Source organism: Rhinopithecus bieti, unplaced genomic scaffold (assembly GCF_001698545.2).
Source record: "Rhinopithecus bieti isolate Rb0 unplaced genomic scaffold, ASM169854v2 scaffold_51734, whole genome shotgun sequence".
Lineage (NCBI taxonomy): Eukaryota > Metazoa > Chordata > Mammalia > Primates > Cercopithecidae > Rhinopithecus > Rhinopithecus bieti.
Window position 1 is genome coordinate 453,923 of NW_016820683.1, and position 25,880 is coordinate 479,802.

The window sequence follows — 25,880 nt, forward strand, 5'->3', positions numbered from 1 at the left end:
TTTTCTTTTTTTCTTTTTTCTTTTGGAGACAGAGTCTTACTCTGTTGCCCAGGCTGGAGTGCAGTGGCGTGATCTCGGCTCACTGCAGCCTGAGCCTCCTCAGTTCAAGTGATTATCCTGCCTCAGTCTCATGAGTAACTAGGATTACAGGTGCCCGCTGCCATGTCTGGCTAAGTTTTGTATTTTTAGTAGAGACGGGGTTTCACCATGTTGGCCAGGCTGGTCTCGAACTCCTGACCTCAGGTGATCCACCTGCCTCAGCCTTCCAAAGTGCTGGGATTACAGGCGTGAACCACCATGTCTGGCCCACTGTCTCTTTTTTTAGTTCCCACTCACTCCTCAGGTCCTGGGTTTCTGACCCTTCCTTTTGCTGAACCAGCCAGTCACAGGCCAGCTCCTCCCTGGGGAAGGACTAAGTGGCACTCGCTGTGGCATTGGCTCTATGACCACACCCTCCTTCCCTTTTTATTCTTTTCCTATATATATTTTTTTTTGAAAAAGTATTTTGTAGAGACAGGGTCATGCTACGTTGCCCAGGCTGGTCTCAAACTCCTGACCTCAAGGGATCCTCCCACTTCTGCCTCCTCCCAGAGTGTTGGGGTTACAGGCATGAGCCACCGTGCTGAGCTTCTGATGGTTCCTCCGAAGGGCTCTTCACTATGCTTCGGATTCCTTAGATTTCGGTGTCCTCAAGGTTCCCCTCCTTTTCCTCTTTGTTTTTTTTTCTTTCCGAGATGGAGTTTTGCTCTGTCACTGAGGCTGGAGTGCAGTGGCGCGATCTTGGCTCACTGCAACCTCTGCCTCCTAGGTTCAAGTGATTCTCCTGCCTCAGCCTCCCGAGCAGTTGGGGTTACAGGCACACGCCACCACGCCCAGATGATTTTAGTAGAGACGGGGTTTTACCATGTTGGCCAGGCTGGTCTTCAACTCCTGACTTCAAGTGATCCAGCCGCCTCAGACTCTCAAAGTGCTGGGATTACAGTTGTAAGCCACTGAGCCTGGCCCCTTGTCCTCTTTCTCCATCCTGGTCCTGAGTGACTTCATCTGTTCCATGGACGGTTCAGAGCTCCAGGCCTCAGTACAGTTCCTAATCTTGCCACTTAGGGCTCTTAAGATCCGATTTTGTTGGATGTAACTGAGGCAATAGCAATTCTTATATTTGCAGATCTGGCTGAGGATTAGGGAAATCGGTAAATGCAAGTGCTAGCACACAGGAAGAGCTTAATAAGTGTTAACTCTTCCTCTCAGCTGATGAGAGCTTCAAGTGGATACTGCAGTGGCTTGGCACTGATCTTCGGATCTCAGCCCGCCTGTCTAGTTCCCACAAAGCAGCCAGCCAGGTTATGTTTCCCAGATGCAAGTCTGATCATAGCATGCATTTCCCATTGCTAGAAGGATCAGGGCTGGATTCCTGGCTGTGGCCTGCTAGGCCCTGTGTAGTCAACCCTCATCTTCTTCACCAGTTTCATCTTGGGTCTCTCTCTCCTGAATCCCCTGGGCTCCAGTCCTTTGAGCTTCTTTTTTTTTTTTTTTTTTTTTTTTTTTGAGACGGAGTCTCGCCTCTGTTCATCCCAGGCTGGAGTGCTGTGGCCGGCTCTCAGCTCACTGCAGACTCCGCCTCCGGGTTCATGCCATTCTCCTGCCTCAGCCTCCGTGAGTAGCTGGGCCTAGAGGCGCCGCCACCTCGCCCGGCTTGTTTTTTGTAGTTTTAGTAGAGACGGGATTTCACCGTGTTAGCCAGGATGGTCTCAATCTCCTGACCTCGTGATCCGCCCGTCTCGGCCTCCCAAAGTGCTGGGATTACAGGCTTGAGCCACCGCGCCCGGCCTGAGCTTCTACACTGGGCCATACCATGTCTTCTGCCTGGACCTCTGCTGCCCTGCATCCTCACCTGGGGTCTCCCTAAGACCTCAAGGAGACTTGAATTCTCACGGCAAACAAGTCACTTGATCTGCTTATCCCTCCCTCTATCTTGGTTAGCGTGAGTCAATTTCAAGGTCTGACTCCTTGGGAACTTTACCTAATCCTCATTTACAGGTGTGGAAACTGAGGCCCAGAGCTGTTGAGAACCTTGCTGAAGTCTCCCGTCAGGTGGTTGAGTTCAAACCCACGGCTGACTCCAGACCAGTGGTGCAGGTGGAATGGCCTTAAGCACACCTTGCTGGCTACCACTTCCTCCCTGGGCAGCCTCAGGCCAGGCAGGTGTGTCTGAGGCCAAGGTGCTCTCCTGTCCGGCCTCGTGTCTCAACCTTCATCTTCCCACCCTGTGTTCCAGTCTGTTGGGTCCCAGCCCCAGCTTCTGTGCCGATCACAGGCTCTGTTGGTTTCCTATGGCACCTGCCAAGGCTTCACCCCCAGCAATGTGTGCATTTGTCTATCTCCCACTTTGACCCTGACCTTCATGAGGACAGAAGCTGAGCATTTTATTTCTACATTCCTGCCTCTAGTCCTGGCTTCTACTAGCTGCTCAGTAAATGCTGAGCGACTGACTGCTTGGCTAACGCATTGGACACAACAATGTTGGTTCTTATGAGTCATTTAGCAAAAAAGTTTTGTTGGTTTCTGTTCCGGCATCCCACCTCAGGCCCCTGGGTCCAGACCTTTGACCACCAAGGCTCTCCAGGGCCCGGGGGCCCACAGCCTGTGACTCCCCTGAGGTCTTGCCCTGGAACTGGAGTCCTGGGTTTCCAAAGTTGGCCGTGTCCAACCTGGGCAACATAGTGAGATCCTGTCTCTATGAAAAATTAGCCAGGCATGGTGGCATGCACCTGTGGTCTCAGCTACTCGGGAGGCTAGGTTGGAGGATCATTTGAGCTCAGGAGTTTAAGGTTACCGGAAGCTATGATTGCACCACTGCACTCCATCCTGGGTGACACAGCAAGACCTTGACTCAAGACAAAACAAAACAAAACAAAACAAAAAAACAGTCTGCTATGGGCCAATATTTCCATGTGCCCATCCATGCCTGAGAAAGAATGATGACATTTTATATATTTATTTTTTGAGACAGAGTTTTGCTCTTGTTGCCAGGCTGGAGTGTAGTGGCACGATCTCGGCTCACTGCAACCTCCACCTCCCAGGTTCAAGCGATTCTCCTGCTTCCCGAGTAGCCTACTAAGCCTCTCTGCCTCCTGAGTAGCTGGCGTTATAGGCACGCACCAGCATGCCCAGCTAATTTTTGTATTTTTAGTAGAGATGGGATTTCACCATGTTAGCCAGGCTGGTCTCAAACTCCTGACCTCAGGTGATCCTTCCGCCTTGGCCTCCCAAAGTGCTGGGATTACAGGCATGCACCGCCACACCCAGCTAATTTTTGTATTTTTAATACAGACGGGGTTTCTCCATGTTGGTCAGGCTGGTCTCGAACTCCTGACCTCAGGTGATCCGCCTGCCTCAGCCTCCCAAAGTGCTGGGATTACACGTGTGAGCCACCGCACCCAGCTTCCAATGACATTTTATAATTAGCCACCCCTCACCTCATGTGTCAGGCCTCACATGCCCTCTCTGATTAATCTTCAACAGCCTGATGAGCTAGTCCTTTCCTCACCATCTCCAAAACACAGGTGGAGGGACCAAGGCTCACGAAGCCCAATGCACTTGCCCTGCACTCACCACCAACCCACAGGCCCCTTTCAAATGAGACAGCCTTGACCACCCTGAACCAGGTGAAACGGTCCATCTCTCCTGTCTTTCCACAAAACGTTCATTCATTCAACAATTAAATCCATTGACTACTACATGTGAATCACTGTTCTGGGTAAACGAGTGCTCCCCTCTCTCCCTCCAGCCATATCACCATTAAGAGGCCGATGCCATCATCCAGATGTGAGATCAGGGGAGTTACCGTTAAACCTGTAATATCTGGCCGGGCGCGGTGGCTCACACCTGTAATCCCAGCACTTTGGGAGGCCAACGCGGGCAGATCACGAGGTCAAGAGACCCAGACTACCCTGATCAACATGCTGAAACCCTGTCTCTACTAAAAATACAAAAATTAGCCAGGCATGGTGGTGGGCGCCTATAGTCCCAGCTACTCAGGAGGCTGAGGCAGGACAATCACTTGAACCCAGGAGGCAGAGGTTGCAGTGAGCCAAGATCGCACCACTGTACTCCAGCCTGGTGACAGAGCGAGACTCCGTCTTAAAACAAACAAACAAGCAAACACACACACACACACCCAGCAATCTCAATCCAAGAGATCCCGGAATGCCTCTTGCCCCGTGAAAGCTGGCAGAGCCCAGAGGTTTGGGTCAGTGCCCCTGCCGTGGGTCCCTGGTCTACAAAGGCACCATGGGTACGTACATGTAGGTGCTAGATGCCACCTCACTGCCCACGCTCCATTGCCATGGGAGCGCTGGGGGCAGGGAGAGGCCTTGTCAGTCTAAGTAAAGATAAGACCCTAAAGAGCAAGTGGATCTAGGGGGGCTGATCTGAAGGGGAGACCCCTCCAAACAACCTCCCTCTGTCCTCCCTCCGAAAAATAACATTCCATAGAACGAGAAAGTCAGGAGAGATATGAAGAGGTCACCTGGTATGCCAGGTGGAAACGTCACCGATTTATTTGGGTCACAAAATTCTTTAAAAAGCAAATTAGGGCAGCCTGAAAGAGTGGAAGGAACACACGTTTCAGAGTAAGACAGACTTGGCTTCCACTGAAAGCTTCTTTCCTTCTTAGCTCAGTGTCTTAGAAAAATTACTATGCCTCTCTCCATCTTGGCTTTCTTTTCTTTCCTTTTTTTTCTTTGAGAGGGAGTCTCGATCTGTCACCCAGGCTGGAGTACAGTAGTGTGATCTCGGCTCATTGCAACCTCTGCCTCCTGGGCTCAAGCAATTCTCCTGCCTCAGCCTCCCGAGTAACTGGAATTACAGGCACCATGCCACCACACCCGGCTAATTTTTGTATTTCTAGTAGAGATGGGGGTTTCACCACGTTGGTCAGGCTGGTCTTGAACTCCTGATGTCAAGTGATTCGCCTGCCTCAGCCTCCCAAAGTGCTGGGATTACAGGCATGAGCCACTGTGCCCGGCCCTGCAACAGACTTTTGATTGGTCTCCCTGCCTCAGCCCTGGTTCCATTCCATTATTCTCAAGCCAGACGGATCCTGTTGAAAGGGAAGTCAGATCCCAGCACTTCTTGGCTCTGAACACTGCTGTGGGTCCTTTGCACCCACCATATCCCTCCCAGTTCTGATAAGGGCCTTTCCCAGCTGTCGCTCACCTGGCGAAAGCACTGGCCTTCGTCCTGCTGCTCCTAGACCACATTGCGCTTAAGGGCATACCTGGGGGCAGGCCTGAAATGCTCTTCCCTGCCATGTTCTTCTCCTGGTTCTTGTCCTTTTGATAGCCTGACTATTCTGTAATTGCCCACCCCTCTCCTGGTAGATATTACCTTTTAATCCTCACCACAGCCCCAAGGCTGGGAGAGGTTATGAAACTTGGCAGAGGGCAGCTGTCCCTAAGTGGTGGAACTGGAACTAGGAGCTAGCAGTGGCCCCGGACTCCAAAGCCTCAGGCCTTGGGCTTGGCTGAGCCAGGCACGGAGGGAGGCACTTGGGGGAGGGGGCTTCCATAGAGAAACCACCTGGGTCCTCAAATCTAGTGAGAGACAGAGAAGCAAATGGATAAATTACAGGGCCTGGCAAATGGTAGGCGCCAATAAATACGTTTTGTTGTTGAACAGATTATGAGCCTTAAAATGTGCAGACATTTCCGCGGGGTCTCAAGAAGACACATGAGTGTATTAGAGGGAGCGAGGAAGGGGCTGGGAGAGATTTCCCAGTGAAGGGGGACATTTGAGGTAGACTTTGAAGGAAGGGTAGGAGTTTGCCAGAAGCCACGCGGCCTGGGGAGTAGGAACAGCATGGAGGAAAGAAGTCGAAAAGAAGTCGATGTGAGAAAATAGGTTTGGAGGAGCTCTGAATATTAGTGTTAGAATTCCCTCAGGTACCCCAGGATCCCAGCCAGAGATCAGCAGGCGGTACAGGAGGCTGGCCAGGCACCCCGGACAAGCTAAGGGGCTGCCAGCAGGTGAGGGGCCTAGCCGGTGCAGCAGCCTCGTTGGACAGCGAGGCTACCTCCTGCCCTCTAACATTCTGCCAGCATCGGGACCACCCCGGTACCCACAGCCGGACCCGGACACCGGAGTCCTCTAGGGTCAGGGCGCGAGTGGCCTCTGCAGGCCTGTCCCTTGGTGAGGTCACACACGGAGGCGGGGCTCAGGATTGGGGGGCGGAATCATGCGCAGGGGGCGGGGCCCGAGAGAGAGCCAGGAGGAGACCGGAAGTCCCTCCGCCTCCGCCCGCCCTCGTGCTCCCTTCAGCCCCTTCGCAGCTCTGTGCGCAAGGTCGTGTCCCGGAAGTGAAGGGGCCATGTTGATGGGTGACCCGGAGAGAGGTACCCGGCCGGAGGCGAGTCCTGCGGAGTGGTAGCGCGCGCGCGGCCTGCGGGTGAGTGAGGGAAGGAATGTGGACCGGCGGCTGCTGGGTGGCCGGGAGGTTGCGGCGCCTCCTCTCAGGCTGCTGCCGGCGCCTCGCATGCGCCCGGACCCAGGATACCGGCCTGCAGCCGGGGGTCTCGCCCCATCCCGCCCTGGGCTTTCCCCTGGGAGGCCCCTCGGCGGCCCCGCCCCGCCCCAACCTCGGAGACCTCCCGGGTCCCGGAGCAGGCCTGCCCTGGCGTCTGGGCCTCCGCACCCCGGCCCGGCCCCCAGGGTTGGGGAAGTGCAGACTGGCTGGGGCTCAGCCGCCCACTCTCACAGCGACCTTGTAGTTACAGCCCTCGCCGTGACAGTCGCCTTTTGCCTCGTCAGACACTTCTGTTGATTTTCTACATCGGAAGGCCGAGGGAGCTCTTAAACAGTTGAGGAAAAATGGACAGGGATGGTGGCTTGCTCAAGCTTGCGCAGGAAGTTAGCAAGGCCGGAGGCTAAGGGCTAGCGGACTTTGGGCCCAAAGTCCAATCTTTTTTTCCAGCCAAATACTTACCCCACTCCGTGTCATTTCTTTATTTCTGAAACGGAGGTGATCATTTTTTCCACATAGGGACGTTGTGAACTTCTCTCCTTCGTTAAACATAAGTTTGGGCCCCTTGTATGTGCCAAGCGATGTGCTAGGAAAGTTGGTGGAGCACCCAAAAGTGCTGTACACATGGTCCGGCTCCAGCAAAGGGTAACTCATTCCAGAGGCAGGCAGAGTTGGGGTCAGGAGTGCAGCCCTCCTCTTGACAGTTGTGGGCCCGCAGGCAAGTTACTTCCCTCTGGGAGATTGTTTCCTCCACTTAAAATGGGGTAATGTTGACCCTAGGGTAGCTGACAGAATGAGTTGTTATGTGAGACATGCTTCAAACGTTGCACATTGTATATAGTGCAATATAATGCAATAAGCATTTACTGTTACTAAGAACCCTGACCACCTCCTAGATTGTTAGTGTAAATGTGACAATGGGTAACAAAGCACTTTACAGATATGCTTGTTAAACAGGGTTTATTGTTACTGAAGGAAGGCAGTGGCAGTTTATACTTAAATGTAATTATTTACTGAGCATCTACAAACTTGGCTAGGTGGTACTAATAACAGCTGCTGTTGATAGAGTGGTTAGTGTGTGCCAAGTGCTGTTCTAAACATGTTCATATACATTAAATTCATTTAGTGCTTATGCCAACCGTATGGGCAAAATATGATTTTTATCCTCACTTTATAGATGAGGAACTGAGACAGCCACCGAGAGGTTAGGAGACTTGCCCACGGTAGTGCAGCTCGCAAGTGCTGGTGCCAGGATTTAAGTATGGTTGAGTGCTTGTCTTCAGCCCTCCTAGATCACCCCCTGTGGTGAAGTTGTATTACTGTTCTTTACATGCACAGTTCTCAAAATAAACCCTATGTGGTAGGTACTATTGCCATAATATCCTAATCTCCATTTTGTAAGTGAGGACGCTGGTGCTCAGTGGGGGTTCAGTCCTTTGCCCAAAGTCATATAAGTAAGTGGCAGGGCCAGGATTTGAGGCCTGGTGAACCACAACCTGTATGTTTCCAGAATGGGCATCCAGAGGCTGGGGTCTCTAGTCCTAGTCTTGCCATTAAGTCATAAGGTGATCTAGGGGATCTCTGGAACTTGGATTAAAAACCCCTCATAGTCTCTACGGGTCCTTTTGTTATTAATTCTGATACTAGGCCTCTATGTCTTTCCTTCTGTTGATAGTGTGACACCCAGCGCCTGCCAGTCCCCCATGGCCCCGTGGAGCCGAGAGGCGGTGCTGAGTCTTTATCGGGCTCTGCTGCGCCAGGGCCGACAGCTTCGCTACACTGATCGAGACTTCTACTTTGCCTCCATCCGCCGTGAATTCCGAAAACATCAGAAGCTGGAGGACCCTGAGGCCCGGGAGAGGCAGCTGGAGAAGGGCCTGGTCTTTCTCAACGGCAAATTGGGGAGGATCATTTAGGATCCTCCAAGGGAAAGAGGACAAAGGTGCCTTCTGTGGACACTCCTGCTCTCTCCCATCCCCACCTTACAGATGCATTAAGTAGCTTCAGGTATGTAGGCCCTCATTCCCATAGGTTTCATTATTTTTTGTTGCAAGGGACTGAGAAAAGGATCAAAGTCGTCCTTTTAGTCATTAGAAATCAGTGGAGAGCCAGGTGTGCTGGTGTGCATCTATAGTCCCAGCTCTGCAGGAGGTTGAGGCAGGAGGATGGCTTGAGCCCAGGAGGTTGAGGCTGCAGTGAGCTATGAATTGCACCACTGCACTCCAGGCTGGGTGACAGAATGGGACCCTGTCTCTGGGGGAAAAAAAAAAAGGCCGGGCATGGTGGCTCACGCCTGTAATCCCAGCACTTTGGGAGGCCGAGACGGGTGGATCACGAGGTCAGGAGATAGAGACCATCCTGGCTAACACGGTGAAACCCCGTCTCAAAAAAAAAAAAAAAAAAGAGGACATTTGAGGTCTGCCTCAAATGAGAAATAAAGGCTTATCAGCAGCGGGGCAGGAATAAGCAAATGCTTGGAAGTGGGAACTGCAAGTTTTTTTTTTTTTTTTTTTTTTTGAGACGGAGTCTCGCTCTGTCGCCCGAGCTGAGTGCAGTGGCGCATCCGGCCTCACTGCAAGCTCCGCCTCCCGGGTTACGCCATCTTTCCTGCCTCAGCCTCCCAAGTGGCTGGGACTACACAGGCCGCCTGCCATCTCGCCGCCGGCTAGTTTTTTTTTTGTATTTTTTAGTAAGAGACGGGTGTTTCCACCGTGTAGACCAGGATGGTCTCGATCTCCTGACCTCGTGATCCACCCGTCTCGGCCTCCAAAGTGCTGGGATTACAGGCTTGAGGCCACCGCGGCCCGGCCTGTTTTTTTTTTTTTCTAAGAGACAAGGTCTCACTCTCGTCCAAGCTGGAGTACGGTGGCATGATCATAGCTCTCTGGAACCTTGAATGCCTGGCTTCAAGCAGTTCTCCCTTTTCAGCCTCCTGAGTAGCTGGGACGCCAGGCATGTACCAATGTGCCCAACTAACTTTTATTTTATTTTCTCGTAGAGATGGTCTTGCTATGTTGCCCAGGCTGCTCTGAAACTTTTAGCCTCAAGCGATCCTCCCGTCCTGGCCTCCCAAAGCATTGGGATTATCGGGGCAAACAGCTCTGCCTGTCCAGAAACTGCACTTTGTAGTCTGGAAACTTAAGTCTGGTGTGGCCAGAATCGTACCTCTGTAAGGCAGATAGCCAGAGTTGAGGCTGGGCCAGATCTGGAAGGACATTGACTCCAAGTTGAGATTGTAATGTAGATCTTATTATGCGGGGACCATCACAGCTCTGTAAGCAGAGGAATGACATAGCCACATTTGTATCGTAGAGGGAGCATACCAGTGGCAGTGTGAAGAATAAATTGATGAGAGATACTAGAGGTAGTGGATGTAGCCGGATGAGATTGAGGGACCGAGGGGTGGGGGTGGCCGCATATAAACACAGTGTGTACAGCAGTGGGACTTGGTGATCAGTTGGCTGAGGCAGGAGGAGGAGAGAGAAAGATGAAGAGTAACTGGGTAACTGGGTGTAAGGCCTGCCAGCTGGGTGGAGGGTGCTGCTTTTAACTGGAGGAGGGAAAGCTGGAGGAGGAGCCTTATGTAATGGCTTTTGGTTCTTAGCCACTTAGGATTGGCACACCTGCCTTTGGCGGTACAGGGCCAGGGGTGGGGTGATGCCCATGGGAGCCTGTCGGCACAGGGAGGGTTGGCTAGCAGATCTGGGAGGGCATTAGGGCGTTCCTTGAAATCTGTGTTCCTAATATATTTTGGCTGTGAGTTGGGCTACACGCTGCTATCACCACCCCCTCAAAAAAACCAAGAAACAAAACGCTGTAGGGTTAATACTTCATTCCCACGACAGATACTCAGTATGCATCAAACACTGCACACCCTGGGGATGCGGCAGTGAATGAGCCCAAGTGTCCCCCAGAAGCATAGGGTCGGGGGTTCATGGAGTGGAGATGGGAACAAGGTAGGGAGCAAGTACCTAGGACCCCTGTAGATTAGTTCCCCCACCAGCTTGAGCTCGGGGTTCAAATCTTGGCCATGTAATTTACTGACACAGTGACCTTGGGTCGGTTACAGAAACTACTCAGTTTCTTCATCCAGTACATTTGGAATAATATTACTGATGTCATGGGATTGTTGTTGTGAGGATTGAGGGAATTAATAATAAGTGTAAAATTCCCAGCACATAATGCACACTCAATATTATGTTACCTAGTCTTGTACGTACTCAAGCAAGATAGGTTTATAAAAGGCCTATGGCTTTTCAATTAAAATAAGTTGGAACTTTAACAATTCTGTGCTGTCATCCTAGGAAGCCGCAAGGCCTCCATTATTCATCATCCTTACTTTATTAGGGTAATGAGCATTTCTGTTCCCATTTTTGTATCTAGGGAGACAGGTTAAATAACTTGCCTGCAATGTTGGCAGAGCTCAAATTCTCCATCCCTAGTTCTGCCCACCAGGTCTGTGTTCCTTTTTTGTTTTTTATTTTAATTATCTTAACCATTTTAAAGTGTACAGTTCAGGAGCAGTAAGTATATTCACATTGTTGTGTAACAGAGCCCCAGAACTTTTTTCATCTGGCACATCTGAAACTCTATACCCATGAAACAATGGGGTTCCTTCATGACAGTCCCGATTGGAGGTGCAGTTCTTACCTGCTAGTAGGCTGTAAGCTTATGTGGCAGAACCTGAGTGGAGAATGTGTCGTGTAGAAGCAGTTTAAACTGGAACAAGTTGAATTAACTCTTCAAGTAAGGTCCATGTCTGTCTGTTGAGCTTGTGGATGCTCTCTTCTATTCCATGTCACCAGGTCTATGATGTCAGTTGGTCCTTGGATGGTGGGTGGGGGGTGTATATTGTACTACAGTAGGAAAAGCTTTTTTTTTTTTGAAACGGAGTCTTGCTCTGTCGCCCAGGCTGTAGTGCAGTGGGTGCAGTGCAGTCTTGGCTCACTGCAACCTCCGCCTCGTGGGTTCAAGTGATTCTCCTGCCTCAGCCTCCCGAGTAGCTGGGACTACAAGCGCCCGCCACCACACCCAGCTAATGTTTTGTATTTTTAGTAGAGACGGGGTTTCACCTGTTAGCCAGGATGGTCTCGATCTCCTGACCTCGTGATCCACTGGCGTGAGGCACTGCGTCCGGCGGAAGAGGCTTTAACAAGCTGGCCCAACTTAATAGTTTTGATTTTAGCTGGTGGCTCACGCCTGTAATCCCGACACTTTGGGAGGCCGAAGTGGGTGGATCACCTGAAGTCAGGAGTTCGAGACCAGCCTGGCTAACATGGTGAAACCCTCACTCTACTAAAAATACAAAAAATTAGCAGGGCGTGGTGGCACATGCCTATAATCTCAGCTACTAGGGAGGCTGAAGCAGGAGAACTGCTTGAACCCAGGAGGCGGAGGTTGCAGTGAGCCGGGATCGCCCCACTACACTCCATCCAGCCTGGGTGACAGAGCGATACTCAGTCTCAAAAAAAAAAGAAAGAAAGAAAAAATAGTTTTGATCTGAAGCCCAAGACGGTATCACTGCGATTTTAAAGGCCGTTTTAGAGCAGTCTCAAAAAGTGGAATATCACTCAGAGGGCGGTCTGGGTTGCTGACTGACTTCTGGAAGCTGACCTTTGTCCTGTGGATGGAAATCTTAAAAGACTAGATGATATCTCATTTGTGGAGCACTTTTACAGTTGATAGACCATCCACTGCAATACAGTTTATACCGTTCACATGCAGTATTGCAGTGGGTGGTATTTCCTCACTACAACCCTGTGATTTGGTCCCATGCAGGGACCATTATCCCCTTTTCGTAGCTGAGGTGTTAAGTAACTCATTTGAGGTCACCCAGCTAATAAGTCAGGGCTCAAGGCAAGTTCCGTATCTCAGGATTTCTAACTCTAAAACCCATGCTCTGTTCTGTCACCTGTAGCACCACCTTGTAGTCATCAGAAGGGCACCAAGGACTAAAATGGTCCAGGGAGGCTGCTGCTGCCCGGAGCGAGGAGGTGCCCTTCTGGCCTTGCTGCATCACACTGAAGGATCATTTAGAGGGCCCTTGTGTCCAGTGGCTCTCCCTATTGTAAATATTTCAGTAAAGAGTTAAAACGAGACATGGTTATGTGTGGGGAAATGTATAATGTTCTGCTTTTTTCCTGATTGGGTTACTCTGCCTCTGCTAAGTTTGGTATGTCTCGTCTCTGTCTCAGTGTCTCACTGTCTGGAGGGAGGGTGTCTGGTGCTCTTCCCTGACTCCACCTGTCAATACAAACGTTAACTCTTCTCCCTGGCCTTGCTCTGTACATTTGAGGTAAGAATGTACTTGGTTTGGCCAGATAGTCTCTCATGTCCCTAAACCTGAAGCTTCTGTTGACTGTAAATGGTAGAGAAAAGGAAAGCACCCCCAAGGTGTGAACTGTAGTTAGGGAAAAAATATTTTTGGGCTTGACAGTGACTCTTAGTTAACTCAATTACTGGACTAATAGCGTCAGAAATGTTTCTTTGTTTTTCAGGGAGGTAGAGGCAGGAGCATAAGATGCGGAAGCTGGCAATACCCAGTTGTAACATGGTATTAGAAGGAATGTTATTTTACATGGAAGATAATCTTTAGTGATCCTTTTTTTTTTTCCCTCAAGACAGAGTCCTGCTCTGTCGCCCAGGCTGGAGTGCAATGGCGATTCGCCTGCCTCGGCCACCATGCCCGGCTAATTTTTTGTATTTTTAGTAGAGACGGGATTTCACTATGTTGGTCAGGCTGGTCTTGAAATTCTGACCTTGTGATCCACCCGCCTTGACCTCCCAAAGTGCTGGGATTACAGGTGTGAGCCACTGTGCCCAGCTGATCCTGTCTCTTGATGTCCTCCTATTCTGGGACACTAAATGGTATCCGACTTTGTTTTCTCTTATGTCATTCCTGGTGTGAAGGACACAGGATATTATAGAGGAGAGTGGCAGGTATTCCAATCTGAACCATGCTGTCATCCTTTACCTGGCTCAGGCCCAGGGTTCTAACTCCACGGGAATGGGCTTATCTGGGGACTGCTGCTACTGCTGCAGTCAGGAAGACTCCCCTGTAGCCGGGAGCAGCACTGGCCTGAGCACTGCACTGGAGGCCAGCCTCTGCGCTGTGGTGCCCAAGTACTCCTTTCAGGTGACCACATTTTTAGTTCTTCTTCCAAGTGTAATCGAGCAGATGGGTGTTTTGTTTTCCAGTTAGCAGTCGAGTCTGCAGTGTCCTTTGTGTTTTTATCTCCCAGGATACCAGTCTCACCTAAGCTTTTATAGTCCCCGCTGCACACTTTTCTCAAGAAGCAAAGCATTTGTCAAGTAGGAGGGTCCATGGAGGGACCTTTTTCTCACATATGGATGTGTAGTTCCAGTTCCATGTGCAGGGTGTTTGGTACATGTTGTTTTGTGTTTGGTTTGCAGAAAGTAGATAGAATAAAGGCCGATTTGATTTGGGTATGGGTGAGCATAGTACAGTAGAAAAAGCATCATACAAGGAGTGAGGAGTCCTGAGTTCTGGAGATGACTGTGTCATTTTGTTTTTGTTTTTGAGGTGGAGTTTCGCTCTTGTTGCCCAGGCTAGAGTGCAATAGTGTGATCTTGGCTCACTGCAACCTCCGCCTTCCAGGTTCAAGGGATTCTCCTGCCTTGGCCTCCTGAGAAGCTGCGATTACAGGAGTGCGCCATCACATCCGGCAAATTTTGTATTTTTAGTAGTAACGGGGTTTCTCCATGTTGGCTAGGCTTGTCTTGAACTCCTGACCTCCGACCCTCATGGTGATCCGCTCGCCTCAGCCCTTCCCAAAAGTCTGGGTGCTTTTTTTCAACAGGCTGTGGCCACGCTGGGGGCCCCAGCCCATTTATTTTTTTATTTTTATTTTATTTTATTTTTTTTAATTTTTATTTCAGATGGAGTCTCTCTCTGCCGCCCAGGCTGGAGTGCAGTGGCCGATCTCAGCTCACTGCAAGCTCCGCCTCCCGGGTTTACGCCATTCTCCTGCCTCAGCCTCCCGAGTAGCTGGGACTACAGGCGCCTGCCACCTCGCCCGGCTAGTTTTTTGTATTTTTTTAGTAGAGACGGGGTTTCACCATGTTAGCCAGGATGGTCTCGATCTCCTGACCTTGTGATCCGTCCGTCTCGGCCTCCCAAAGTGCTGGGATTACAGGCTTGAGCCACCGCGCCTGGCCCTTTTATTTTTATTTTTAAGAGATGGGGTCTCGCTCTGTCACCGAGGCTAGAGTGTAGTGGCACGATCATAGCTCACTGTAGCTTCAAACTCCTGGGCTCAAGCATTCCTCTTGCCTCAGTCTCCTAAGTAGATAGGACTATAGGCATGTGCCACCATGCTCAATTAATTTATTTTTATCTTTTACTTTTGGAGATGGGGGTCTTGCCATGTTGCTCAGGTTGGTCTTGAACTTCTGGCCGCAAGCGATCTTTCCATCTAAGCCTCCCAAGTAGCTAGGATTACAGGCACGAGCCACTGAGCCTGGCGATTGTACCATTTCTTTTTTCTGAGACCTGGCACATCACCTCCCTATGTGTGAGGACCTCCCTATGTTGAGGTGATGTGATGGCATTAGATGAGCTCCAAGGCCCCGCTCAGATCCAACCTTCCACAAAGTAGTGGCCAAAGCATGAAGAAATGACCTGCATTATAACCCCTGTGAAGGGGTATGGAGACCTGCATTATAACATTGTGAAGGGGTAGAGAGACTTGCGTTATAACCCCGTGAAGGGGTAAAGAGACCTGCGTTATCACCCCGTGAAGGGGTAGAGAGACCTGCGTTACAACATTGTGAAGGGGTAGAGAGACTTCCGTTACAACCCCTGTGAAGGGGTAGAGAGACCTGCGTTACAACATTGTGAAGGGGTAGAGAGACCTGTGGTATAACATTGTGAAGGGGTAGAGAGACCTGCGTTATCACCCCTGTGAAGGGGTAGAGAGACCTGCCTTAGAACATTGTGAAGGAGTAGAGAGAGGGTTGTTTTGCATGGTGGGCTACTTCATTGTAATATAAAAAAGGATTGACACTGAGCTTAATGCTTTCTTAATCTCACTAGCTTGGGGAAGGTTTTCCTACAGTACCCAGGATCCGTCCCTCCTCCTTGCATCCTGATCTATCATGGGACATTGTAGCTCCTTCTAGACCCTAAAGTGTACAGTGCTGGAGGCAAGAGGATTTGGGTTGCTGGAACTCACAGAGTACCCTGTATTTGTTGGGGTTTGGCTTGTTGGGGGAGGGAGGGTCTTGGGGTCCCAGTACTTATGGCCGTGTTCTATCTTCATTCTCAGATGAGCAATGGCAGGCGCTGGTGAGCGCAAAGGCAAGAAGGATGACAATGGCATTGGCACGGCCATTGACTTTGTGCTCTCCAATGCCCGGCTGGTGCTGGGGGTGGGTGGAGCGGCCATGCTGGGCATCGCCACGTTGGCAGTTAAGCGGGTAAGTGCATGCAGCCAGGGCCAGGGGTGGGATGTAGTGGTATGGTCAGAAGATGTAACATTTTATAGAAAGAAAATGTCGAAGCCTTCTAGTAATAGGAGGAAATGATCACAGTGATGTTAAGTGAAAAAAACAGGTTTCAAAAGTACGTGTAGAGTGGTCTTCATTACATGCATCTGGAAAGAAACATACCAGATATCACAAACAGTTTTCTCTGGGTCATGACACATGGATTATCTATGTCTTATTTAGTCTTTTCTGAGATTTTCTGCATGGAGCAAAGTATTCTATAATCTAGAATAAAAACAAAATTACTAAAAGATAGTAGTTGAACTTACTAGGACAGCGCTTCTGGAGAGGAAGTAAATTGGAAGGAAATAGGGAAAGAGGGCAGGTTTATGTCCTTTGTCCTCTGTGCTATTTCAGATGTACGATCGGGCGATCAGTGCCCCTACCAGCCCCACCCGCCTGAGCCATTCGGGGAAAAGGAGCTGGGAAGAACCAAACTGGATGGGCTCCCCCCGACTGCTGAACAGGGACATGAAGACGGGCCTGAGTCGGTCCCTGCAGACCCTTCCCACAGACTCCTCTGCCTTCGACACAGGTGAGAAGGGCTGCTGCCCCTCCTGGGACCTCTCTGGACTTTCAGTACCACTCCTGCACTCAACAGATGTTTCCTGAGCACATCTGTGCCAGGCACTGTGCCAGCACTTGCCCTCCATGCCGGGCCCTTCTTTCTGGGGCTGAGGCAGCTGTGGACTGAGCAGGCATGGGCAGAGCTCACGTGCCTCTCTTTCTTGCCTTGGCAGATACATTCTGCCCGCCCCGGCCCAAGCCAGTGGCCAGGAAGGGCCAGGTAGACTTGAAGAAGTCACGACTCCGCATGTCCCTGCAGGAGAAACTTCTTACTTACTACCGGAACCGGGCAGCCATCCCTGCTGGAGAGCAGGCTCGGGCCAAGCAAGCTGCTGTGGACATATGTGCCGAACTCCGGAGCTTCCTGCGGGCCAAGTTGCCTGACATGCCGCTTCGGGACATGTACTTGAGTGGCAGCCTCTATGATGACCTGCAGGTAACAAGGTGGTTCTCATGGTGGGTGGGGTTTGGGTGCTAAGCACAGTGGTGGTGTTGGCACAGATCAGTGTCCAGGCTTGCTAGAAAGACTGAGGTCTTACAGCTTCCGAATCCTGTGTACTGCAGCAGCATTTGGAGAGCCATACTTGTTATTCTTTTTTTGTTTTGTTTGGTTTTGTTTTTGAGATGGAGTCTCGCTTTGTCGCCCAGGCTGGAGTGGTGCAGTGGCGTGATCTCGACTCACTGCAAGCTCCGCCTCCCGAGTTCAAGCGATTCTCCTGCCTCAGCCTTCTGAGTAACTGGGATTACAGGTGTGTGCCATCACTCCCGGCTAATTTTTTTGTATTTTTAGTAGAGATAGGGTTTTGCCATGTTGGCCAGGCTGGTCTCGAACTCCTGACCTCAGGTGATCCACCTGCCTTGGCCTCCCACAATGCTGGGATCACAGGTGTGAGCCACCGCACCTGGTATGTTATTCTTTCTTCTTGTGTCTTTAATCCTTTCTCATGTTTTAGTCCTACTTACAACTTTTAAGAAGCTATAAGAGGCCTTCTCCTTCCTATATTCTTGTATCCATCTCTCCTTTCTAGTTTTCTCAGTCTGTGTAGATTGATATGATGACATGAAAGAACTCTTTTTTTTTTTTTTGAGATGGAGTCTTGTTCTATTGCCCAGGCTGGAGTACAGTGGCACGATCTTGGCTCACTGCAAACTCCGCCTCCTGCGTTCAAGCAGTTCTCCTGCCTCAGCTTCCCGAGTAGCTGGGACTACAGGCACCCGCCACAATGCCCGGCTAATTTTTTTGTATTTTTAGTAGAGATGGGGTTTCACCATGTTGGCTGGGCTAGTCTCGAACTCCTGACCTCAAGTGAGCTGGCCGCCTCGGCCTCCCACAGTGCTGGGATTACAGGCGTGAGCCACTGCGCCCGTCCTAGAGTTCCCATTCTTGCTGGGGGAATGTAAGATGGTGGGAACCGTGTTGGAGGAAGCGTGTCTTTTGAACAGAGTAAACCCTCCAAACGTTTTAAATTCTGCTGTGACAGGTGGTGGCAGCTGACCACATCCAGCTGATTGTGCCCCTTGTGCTGGAGCAGAACCTGTGGTCGTGTATTCCTGGTGAAGACACCATCATGAATGTTCCTGGCTTCTTCCTGGTTCGTCGTGAGAATCCAGAGTACTTTCCTCGTGGGAGCAGTTACTGGGACCGCTGTGTAGTAGGGGGCTACCTCTCCCCAAAGACAGTCGCAGATACATTTGAGAAGGTGGTGGCTGGCTCCATCAATTGGCCAGCCATAGGGTCCCTCTTGGACTATGTGATCCGGCCGGCACCACCCCCAGAGGCCCTCACACTGGAGGTACAGTACGAGCGTGACAAACATCTCTTCATTGACTTCCTGCCATCAGTGACCCTCGGTGACACAGTCTTGGTGGCCAAACCACACCGGCTAGCCCAGTATGATAACCTGTGGCGGCTGAGCCTGCGTCCCGCAGAGACGGCACGCCTGCGGGCTCTGGACCAGGCTGACTCGGGCTGCCGATCTCTGTGCCTCAAGATCCTCAAGGCCATATGCAAGTCCACCCCGTCTCTGGGCCACCTCACTGCCAGCCAGCTAACCAATGTCATCCTCCTCTTGGCCCAGGAGGAGGCTGACTGGTCTCCAGATATGCTGGCCGACCGTTTCCTGCAGGCCCTGAGGGGACTTATCAGCTACTTAGAGGCTGGAATCCTGCCCAGTGCTCTAAACCCCAAGGTGAACTTATTTGCAGAGCTCACCCCTGAGGAAATAGACGAATTAGGATACACTCTGTATTGCTCATTGTCCGAGCCAGAGGTGCTGCTGCAGACGTAGGGCAGGTGAAGGCCAAAGCGGGTGTTGGTGGTCAGGCCCTGGATTCTCCGTTAGATACACTTGGCTACGTAGTTGGTGCCTCACAGGGTTCCTGGTGCCTGCTGTCTTGCTGATCATCAACCTGGTCACTTCATGCTGATTAGAATGACATCTCTTCCATCTCCTATTTTCTTACCCAACTCTTCCTATTTTTGTTACCAATCACTGTGCTCCTTGCTCCCCCAGCTCCAGGCTAATTTTTCTGGAATGAATTGAGAAGGTGGTGTGCTGGCCTGAGCTGATGGACCACTTGGTGTTTTGCATTTCGGCCCATGTTTGCTGCCTCTGTCTGGCCTGCCTTGCCTGTTTGCCTCTTCCTATTCAGTGTCTTTTCTATTTTTTCCTCTCTTGTTCATGCCTTCTGTTTTGCTCTTGTCCCTGGAGCATATCTGCCTAATTAAGATGTTGCCTTTTAGTTGAATGCCACTGAAGAGCTGTGATAGCATGTTTCAAAGCTGAACTCTACAGAGTGAGTGCTGGGACAGGATTTAGGGTTTCTGGGAGTGAGGCTGGTAGAAGAGCTGGCCTTGACCCCGGTTCCTGGAGTAGAGTTCGCCCTCCCCGCCACCTCCTGACCCATTCCTAAATGCTGAAAACGCCTCTCACGGAAACACTGTTAGTGATCCCCGCAGGACAAGCTGGATTCTAAGTTATTTGCAGATTGAATTTCTGGGTGGCTATCAGCAGAAGTGCAGAGTAGGGAACCAGAGCTAGTTAAGGGCCTAGTGGAGGGTTTGTGTGCCCAGTGTCTGCTCCTCATCTGTGGCTGCAGGGGTCAGACAGACAAGGATGGGGGCTGCCAGGACACCACCTCATCATGAATGCTGTTCACCCCTTTTCCTTATTTTATTGCCAATCAGGACAAGGCCTTGAAGGAATGCAGCCTTAGCCATCAGTTGAGCATGAGGGAGGTACACAGGCGACTGAATGTCAGTCGGAAAATCCGGTCACTAGTTGGGGTTTGGTGGCCATGTTTTCTCCCCAGACAGGCCCTGCTTTTCTAGGATGTGGCCTTAGGCAAGAACAGACCCAACAGCCAGCCCTTCATCCTCTAGTGTCTGCCATAGGCACGTGAGGGGGTGTTTGCTGAGCGCTCGGGGTATGGCCAGAGGGCAAGTGAGCATGCACAGACCTCTTTCCCCTGTCCTGTTTCTCACCCAGCACCTGGGGAGATCGGTGCTACCAAGGAAGAGAGCACACAGCTAAGACACAGGCGAGGAGGTGGGCATTTCCTACGTTCCTCGTTGTTTCCCGCTGCTGAGATTGCAGTATTGATTGCAATGTAAATGGATCCTGAAGGTGGGGAGGGATGTTTAATCCACCATGGCCATGTGTCGTCTTGGTTTGTGTTTCTCCATGTTTGTGGCAAGACGCTGATGATAATTCTGTTTCTCATCTGCCTATTCAGTATGTTGTTTTCCTCCCGTCAAGTTGTCTTATTTTTTTCGATGACTACCTCTCCATCAGTGAGGTTCTGGTGAAGCTTTCTGCAGCTGTCTCATTCCTTTCCAATGATAGTAACAGGAAATAACTCTTTAGCATTGATACCTCAGCAGCAATTTAGGGTAGAGATTCCTGCCCCTCTTTTGTCACAGATGAGGAAGTTGACAACCTTGACTATATTTAGAGGTCTTTTTGCCTCTTTTCCCCTTAACAAGGATTTCTTATGGTGGTTTCAATTTCATTTGCATAAAAGTATTAAGAGGGAACAAAAAACGATAAAGCTGAGAATCTGGAGAGAGCTTATCTACCTGTCTGTTGGTAAGACTCAAATGAGAGTTTAAAAAAAAAAAATCTGTATGCCTGAGTACCATCCTGGATGAATCCAGAAGGTATGGGGTAGAGCCTAACAGTGAGGGTTCCAGTGTACCTATTGGGTATCCATTACAGGGAAGGGAGAGGAGAGGATTGATGGAGTGTTGTAAAAGTATAGATTATTCTTCATTGAGATAAAGGATTTGGTTTCCCTGCCATGAGTATTTAAAAATTTTAAGTTTTCCCAACCTTGCATCTGACCAAATTTCACAGAAAACGTTGGAAGGAGGCTGGGGGCGGTGATTCACGCTTGTAATCCCAGCACTGGGAGGCTAAGGCAGGTGGATCACTTGAGGTCAGGAGTTTGAGACCAGCCTGGCCGACGTGAAACCCCATCTCTACCAAAAAGATAAAAACAAGCTGGGCATGGTAGCAGGTGCCTGTAATCCCAGGTACTCGGGAGGCTGAGGCAGGAGAATCACTTAAACCCGGAGAGTGGAGGTTGCAGTGAGCTGAGATCACACCACTGCACTCCAGCCTGGATGACAGAGTGAGACCCTGTTTCAAAAAATTTAAAAAAATAAAAATTGGAAGGAGAGCGAAGGAGAGCTTAAAAAAATATAGGATTTTTTTTTTTTTTTTTTTTTTGAGACGGAAGTCTCGCTCTGTCCGCCCAGGCTGGAGTGGCAGTGGCGGATCTCAGCTCACTGCAAGCTCCGCTCCCGGGTTTCCGCCTTCTTTGCCTCAGTCCTCCCAAGTAGCTGGCACTACGGGTGCCCGCCACCTCGCCCGGAGCTAGGTTTTTTTTTTTGTTATTTTTAGTATGAGACGTGGTTTCACTGTGTTCGCCAGGAGGTCTCAATCTTCCTGACCCTTTGATCCGCCCGTCTCGGCCTCCTCCAAAGTGCTGGGCATTACAGGGCTTGAGCCACCGCGCCCGGCCTAAAAAAGATAAGATTTTAAGAGTTCCAAGTTATTTTAGTGTAATTGTCACTTGAGGAAGGCAAATGAGTTTATCATTCTTCTTAAAGAGCATCTCTTTTAACTGTTTGACAAAACCGTAACTGTCATTTTACAAGCAAGAACCTCTTAAGTCCTCAAAACTAGAAGCAGTGTGAACTCTAGGCCTTGGTCCTGGTGGGTTTGCTGACCTGACTGGGCAAGCCATTCTTTTGCTGCCATCTTCTTCTTCATCAATGTGGAACATAGGCACTTGCTTTGAGATTTTGGATAGAAGAGGACATTCTGCACCTGCCCCTTTTTTAAATCTTTGGGAAAAGATGAGTAATTTTCCCCGCTACTCTGCCTTCCTGTTCAGTAACTCTTACTTTTGCCTGAAGTAATAGCATCTTCTCCTTCTCCATCTAGAGATTTTTGTGTGTGTGCCATCAAGGTTAGCAAACCTTATACTTAACCTAACACTTAAAAAATGCACTCATTATCTTAAACCTAATAAATTCCAGAGTTTATTTTGGTTCTCCTCTGTTGCCCTTCCCAAAAAATGACTTCAAGATGACAGTATTTTTCTTTACATGCTTGGTTGTGAGTTTTAAAGTTTTATTTAAATAAATGTTGAAGCTTAAGTTTAAAGAAAGCATTGCAGAGGCCCACAGTCTCCTGGGTCCCGGCCGGTGGAGGCGCACCTGTCCGTATTCCACATTCGCTGACTGTGCTCCCTGCACTCCACTCAAGGTGAGAGTTCAGTCTTGAAGGGGAATCAGCTTCAGGATGGAAGGACCCAGGAGAGGCCCCGAAGCGGGGATTCTGTAAATACAGACTACGAGTGTGCAGAGCTCTGTGCCACGGTACTTCCTTGGGACTCTGACTTGGCTGACAACTTGTGCTGTCACAGGATTTGTTAGAACTCTGCCCTTTTGTCTGAAGCTCAAGGCCAAGGAGATTTAGGATAGAGCTGACCCCTGCACCAGGCTGGGAGGCTCCAGCCCTTGTAGATGCCACTTATTATTAAGTGGCCAGAATACCAGAGATGTGGGTTCCATGGTCAGCTGCACAGTGTTTACCTTTACATTTGGATCACCTTGTAGTCTTTAATTATTGGTCCCTGAGGCCAAGTCCACAACTTGCCTTCTAGTCACTTGCCTGCCCATCAGTGGTGGTGGATGTGTTAGCTGGTAGATTTGGAATCAGTCACCAATCTTTCTGTACTGTCTTGGTTAGGTCTGTATAAGTAGGGGCAGCCTAGCCCTGAGACCCAGAGAGCTGCTGTCCTTTTTCTCCTTGCGGGAGGAAATAAAACTGGGGAACACAATGTCCTTCCATAGCATAGGAAGAAGAAAATAAAAGTCTCCTTTCCACCAGCGTTGACTTGTGTGTGTTGCATGAAACATCTTCCTGTGGGAGTGGTACTGGGTCTCCATTTTCAGCTAGAGTAACCTTTGAAGTGTGAACTAGGTCTCTATAGAAGAATGGATGGGACAGGCTGCCACGGGAGTCATTCTTGACCTTTTCAGTGTCAAAACTGGGGCATTGTTACTTTAGTACTCAACCATTTGCTCCATCATCTGTCAGGAGGTACTGTCTATAGCAAAAGGAGAACACGTCCTGTGGGTCCCTAGTTTAGCCTTTGGAAGACATGGCTAATGGCTCAGGGATTCTTACTGCCTTTGCATGGAAAGGCTAGACAACTCCTGTATTTATTATTATTAAGACAGGGTCTTGCCCTGTTGCCCAGGCTGAGTTGCAGTGTTGTGATTACAGCTCCCTGCAGCTTGGAATTCCTGGGCTCAAGCAATCCTCCCACCTCTGCCTGAGTAGGTGGGACTACAGGCTGGAGCCACTGCTCCTGGCACCAATTCTGTATATCTCAACACTCATGATTCCCCAAGGAGAAAGAAAAACCATACTTTTATTCCAGCATCCAGTATGCCTTGTGTATACCTGTATACCAGTTTTAAAGTTGTTGGTTTCATCTCATTAAGTAATAGTTAAGAGTCCTCTGAGGCAGCAGGAGGATGTGGAGAGTGGCACACGTAAGGGTCAGGAGACCTGAGTTCCATGAAGGGTAGCAGCAATAGCAACTATTACTGGGTGCTTACATGTACCAGGCGCTGTGCTAAGTGCTTTACATGTATGACCTCACTTCGTGGGGCAAGGATACTCATCAGTAGTCTCATTTTACAAATGAGGAAACCGAGGCTCAAAGAGGATAAGTCACTTAGCCAAAATGTCCCAGCCAGGATTCTTTTGGGTGAGCTTCCCAAAATCTAACTCCTACCCTATACTCCCTCCACTGGGAGCTGTGCGACTTTGAGCAAGAAACTTCATCCCATTGGGCCTCGGTTTACCATTGGAAAGGACTTGTGGGCGAGGTTGAATGAGCACAGCAGATGGCCTGTGGTTATTTAGAGCAGTGCTTCCCTGGTGGTTTGATATCACAGCGATCACAGAAATACTTGTGTGGCCCGGTGAAATGGAGGCGGAAACTCAGTTTCCACTTCACAGGGCCTGACAGGAGGGGGCTGAGGACGATTCGGAGGTTTCCTGTATTCTTAAAACAGACTACCCCTTCCCAACGCACAACCCCGAGCAAGTGGCCGTGGGTTCCCAAGCGGCTCTCCTCCCAGGGGCATGGGTATGACCAATGAAAAGCGGGTTAGGCCGAGGAGTTCAGAACCCGGAGTGAATCGAAACTACCCCAGGAAGACGGCAGCGAAGAAAATCCTGTTCTTAGGGGAACGCAATCTTCGGACACCAGAGGTTCCCCTATGATGCTATTCTGTGGCAGCCTCGCACTTGAGCCGGATGAGAATTGTAAAAACCCAGGTTGGGCGACAGGACGGCGCGTCTTCCCGGCTCCTTTCCAGAGTTTAGGAGGAGCCATGCAGACTCAGCCGGCCTTTGGGTGTAGGTGGGCAGGCCCGGGGCGCCCTCTCGAGACCCCTTCAACCTCCCGGGGGCAACAACACCGTGTCGGCTATGAATGGCGCCTCCGGAAAACTCGGGCTTGGAACAGGTAACCCCCCCGTTTCCGCAGGCCAGAAATCAGCACCCGCAACCGAAAGACGCGCAGGCTGGGAGTGGCGGCGGGGCAGCCAGTGGCGGACCTCCACTGAGAGCGGTAGGACCCGACCGCACGGGCTGGGCCCTGAGGCCACTATGCGGTGCGCTAGGCTAAGGTCTCCTGGGGGCAGGAGCCAGCGCGATTGTAGCTGGCCAGCAGGCTGGCCGGGCTGAAGCCTGGCAGAGACTCGAGACCCCGACCCTTCCCACGCGGACTCCGGCATCCCTCTCCCAGCAGCCGCCCACCTGGGGTCCTAAGCCAATAAGAGCTCGAGATATATATGACTCACCGTGCCTGGGCCAATCAGCTTGACGCGCGCTCTTCGCCCTTACCTCGCGCGATAACCTGGCGTCCTCGGCCTTCACAATAAAAACTCTCCGCCGGAAAACGACCTCTCCCCGCCCACCGCGCCGACACCGGAAGCGAGGCGTGTCTGCGAGATCACTCCGCGCTCCGGCGGCGAAGGAAAGAACGGACTCTGATCATAGAAATCTAGTAAAGTAGTACACCTCTCTCGTTTCGTGAGGTCGTAAGAACAAACACCTTTTCTCGTCACAGCTACGCGCTGGGCATAAACGGTTGGGGCGTCAAAGGGAGGGAAGCGAGCGGGCGCGAGGAGACGGTCACGTGGCGTGGCGGAAGGATGCGTCTGTGCTGCGTCCCCGTAGAGACGAAGTCTATAAAGGGCCAGCGGGCAGCCGCTGCAGCCATTTCTATTTCATCCGCCCACAGATGTAGTTTCTTTCGCACGTGGGCGCCTTCCCTCCTCCCCGCCCGCAGGGTCCACGGCCACCATGGCGTATTAGGGGCAGCAGTGCCTGCGGCAGCATTGGCCTTTGCAGCGGCGGCAGCAGCACCAGGCTCTGCAGCGGCACCACCCCCAGCGGCTTAAGCCATGGCGTGAGTACCAGGGCGGGTCGTCCAGCTGTGCTCCCTGGGCCGGCGCAGGTTTTGGGTTGGTGGGGTGCGATCTGGGGCCGGGGCGGTGCCGCCAAGCAGGAAGCGATTTTACGAGCGCCTGGGACGCGTCGTCTTTGCTTGGGTGTCCCCGAGACGCTCGCGTGCCCGGGATAGGGAAAGCGCATTCAGGTGCCAGGACTGCTTCCACAGGGGCCCTGCCGCCCTCGGACCCCGAGCCCCCCAAGGGTCCCAGGGGTCTCGGCTCCCCCCCCCCCCCCCCCCC

General features: G+C 50.9%; 2 protein-coding genes across 2 annotated transcripts in view; both read left to right on the forward strand.

The window, feature by feature from the left end:
* The first annotated feature begins 6,197 nt into the window (after window positions 1-6,197).
* MIEF1 (mitochondrial elongation factor 1) lies at window positions 6,198-20,702 on the forward strand. Its single transcript, XM_017859843.1, has 6 exons — window positions 6,198-6,445; window positions 8,196-8,527; window positions 15,808-15,958; window positions 16,385-16,562; window positions 16,768-17,030; window positions 18,076-20,702. Exons 3-6 carry the CDS (start codon window positions 15,815-15,817, stop codon window positions 18,880-18,882), a joined length of 1,392 nt encoding a protein of 463 aa, XP_017715332.1. The 5' UTR covers window positions 6,198-6,445; window positions 8,196-8,527; window positions 15,808-15,814; the 3' UTR covers window positions 18,883-20,702.
* Window positions 20,703-25,094: 4,392 nt separating this feature from the next.
* The window catches only part of ATF4 (activating transcription factor 4), a 2,851-nt gene continuing 2,065 nt past the window's right edge, over window positions 25,095-25,880 (forward strand). The window contains exon 1 of the mRNA XM_017859844.1: window positions 25,095-25,597. The gene's annotated coding sequence lies outside the window, so the exon portion shown is untranslated. The remainder of the gene's footprint in view (window positions 25,598-25,880) is intronic.

Bases quoted from the DNA above. Each gene is read 5' to 3' on its own strand.
- MIEF1 (XM_017859843.1), top strand. From the start codon at position 15,815: ATGGCAGGCGCTGGTGAGCGCAAAGGCAAGAAGGATGACAATGGCATT. The intron at 15,959-16,384 runs GTAAGTGCATGC...GTGCTATTTCAG, and splicing joins CCACGTTGGCAGTTAAGCGG to ATGTACGATCGGGCGATCAG. The intron at 16,563-16,767 runs GTGAGAAGGGCT...TTGCCTTGGCAG, and splicing joins CTCCTCTGCCTTCGACACAG to ATACATTCTGCCCGCCCCGG.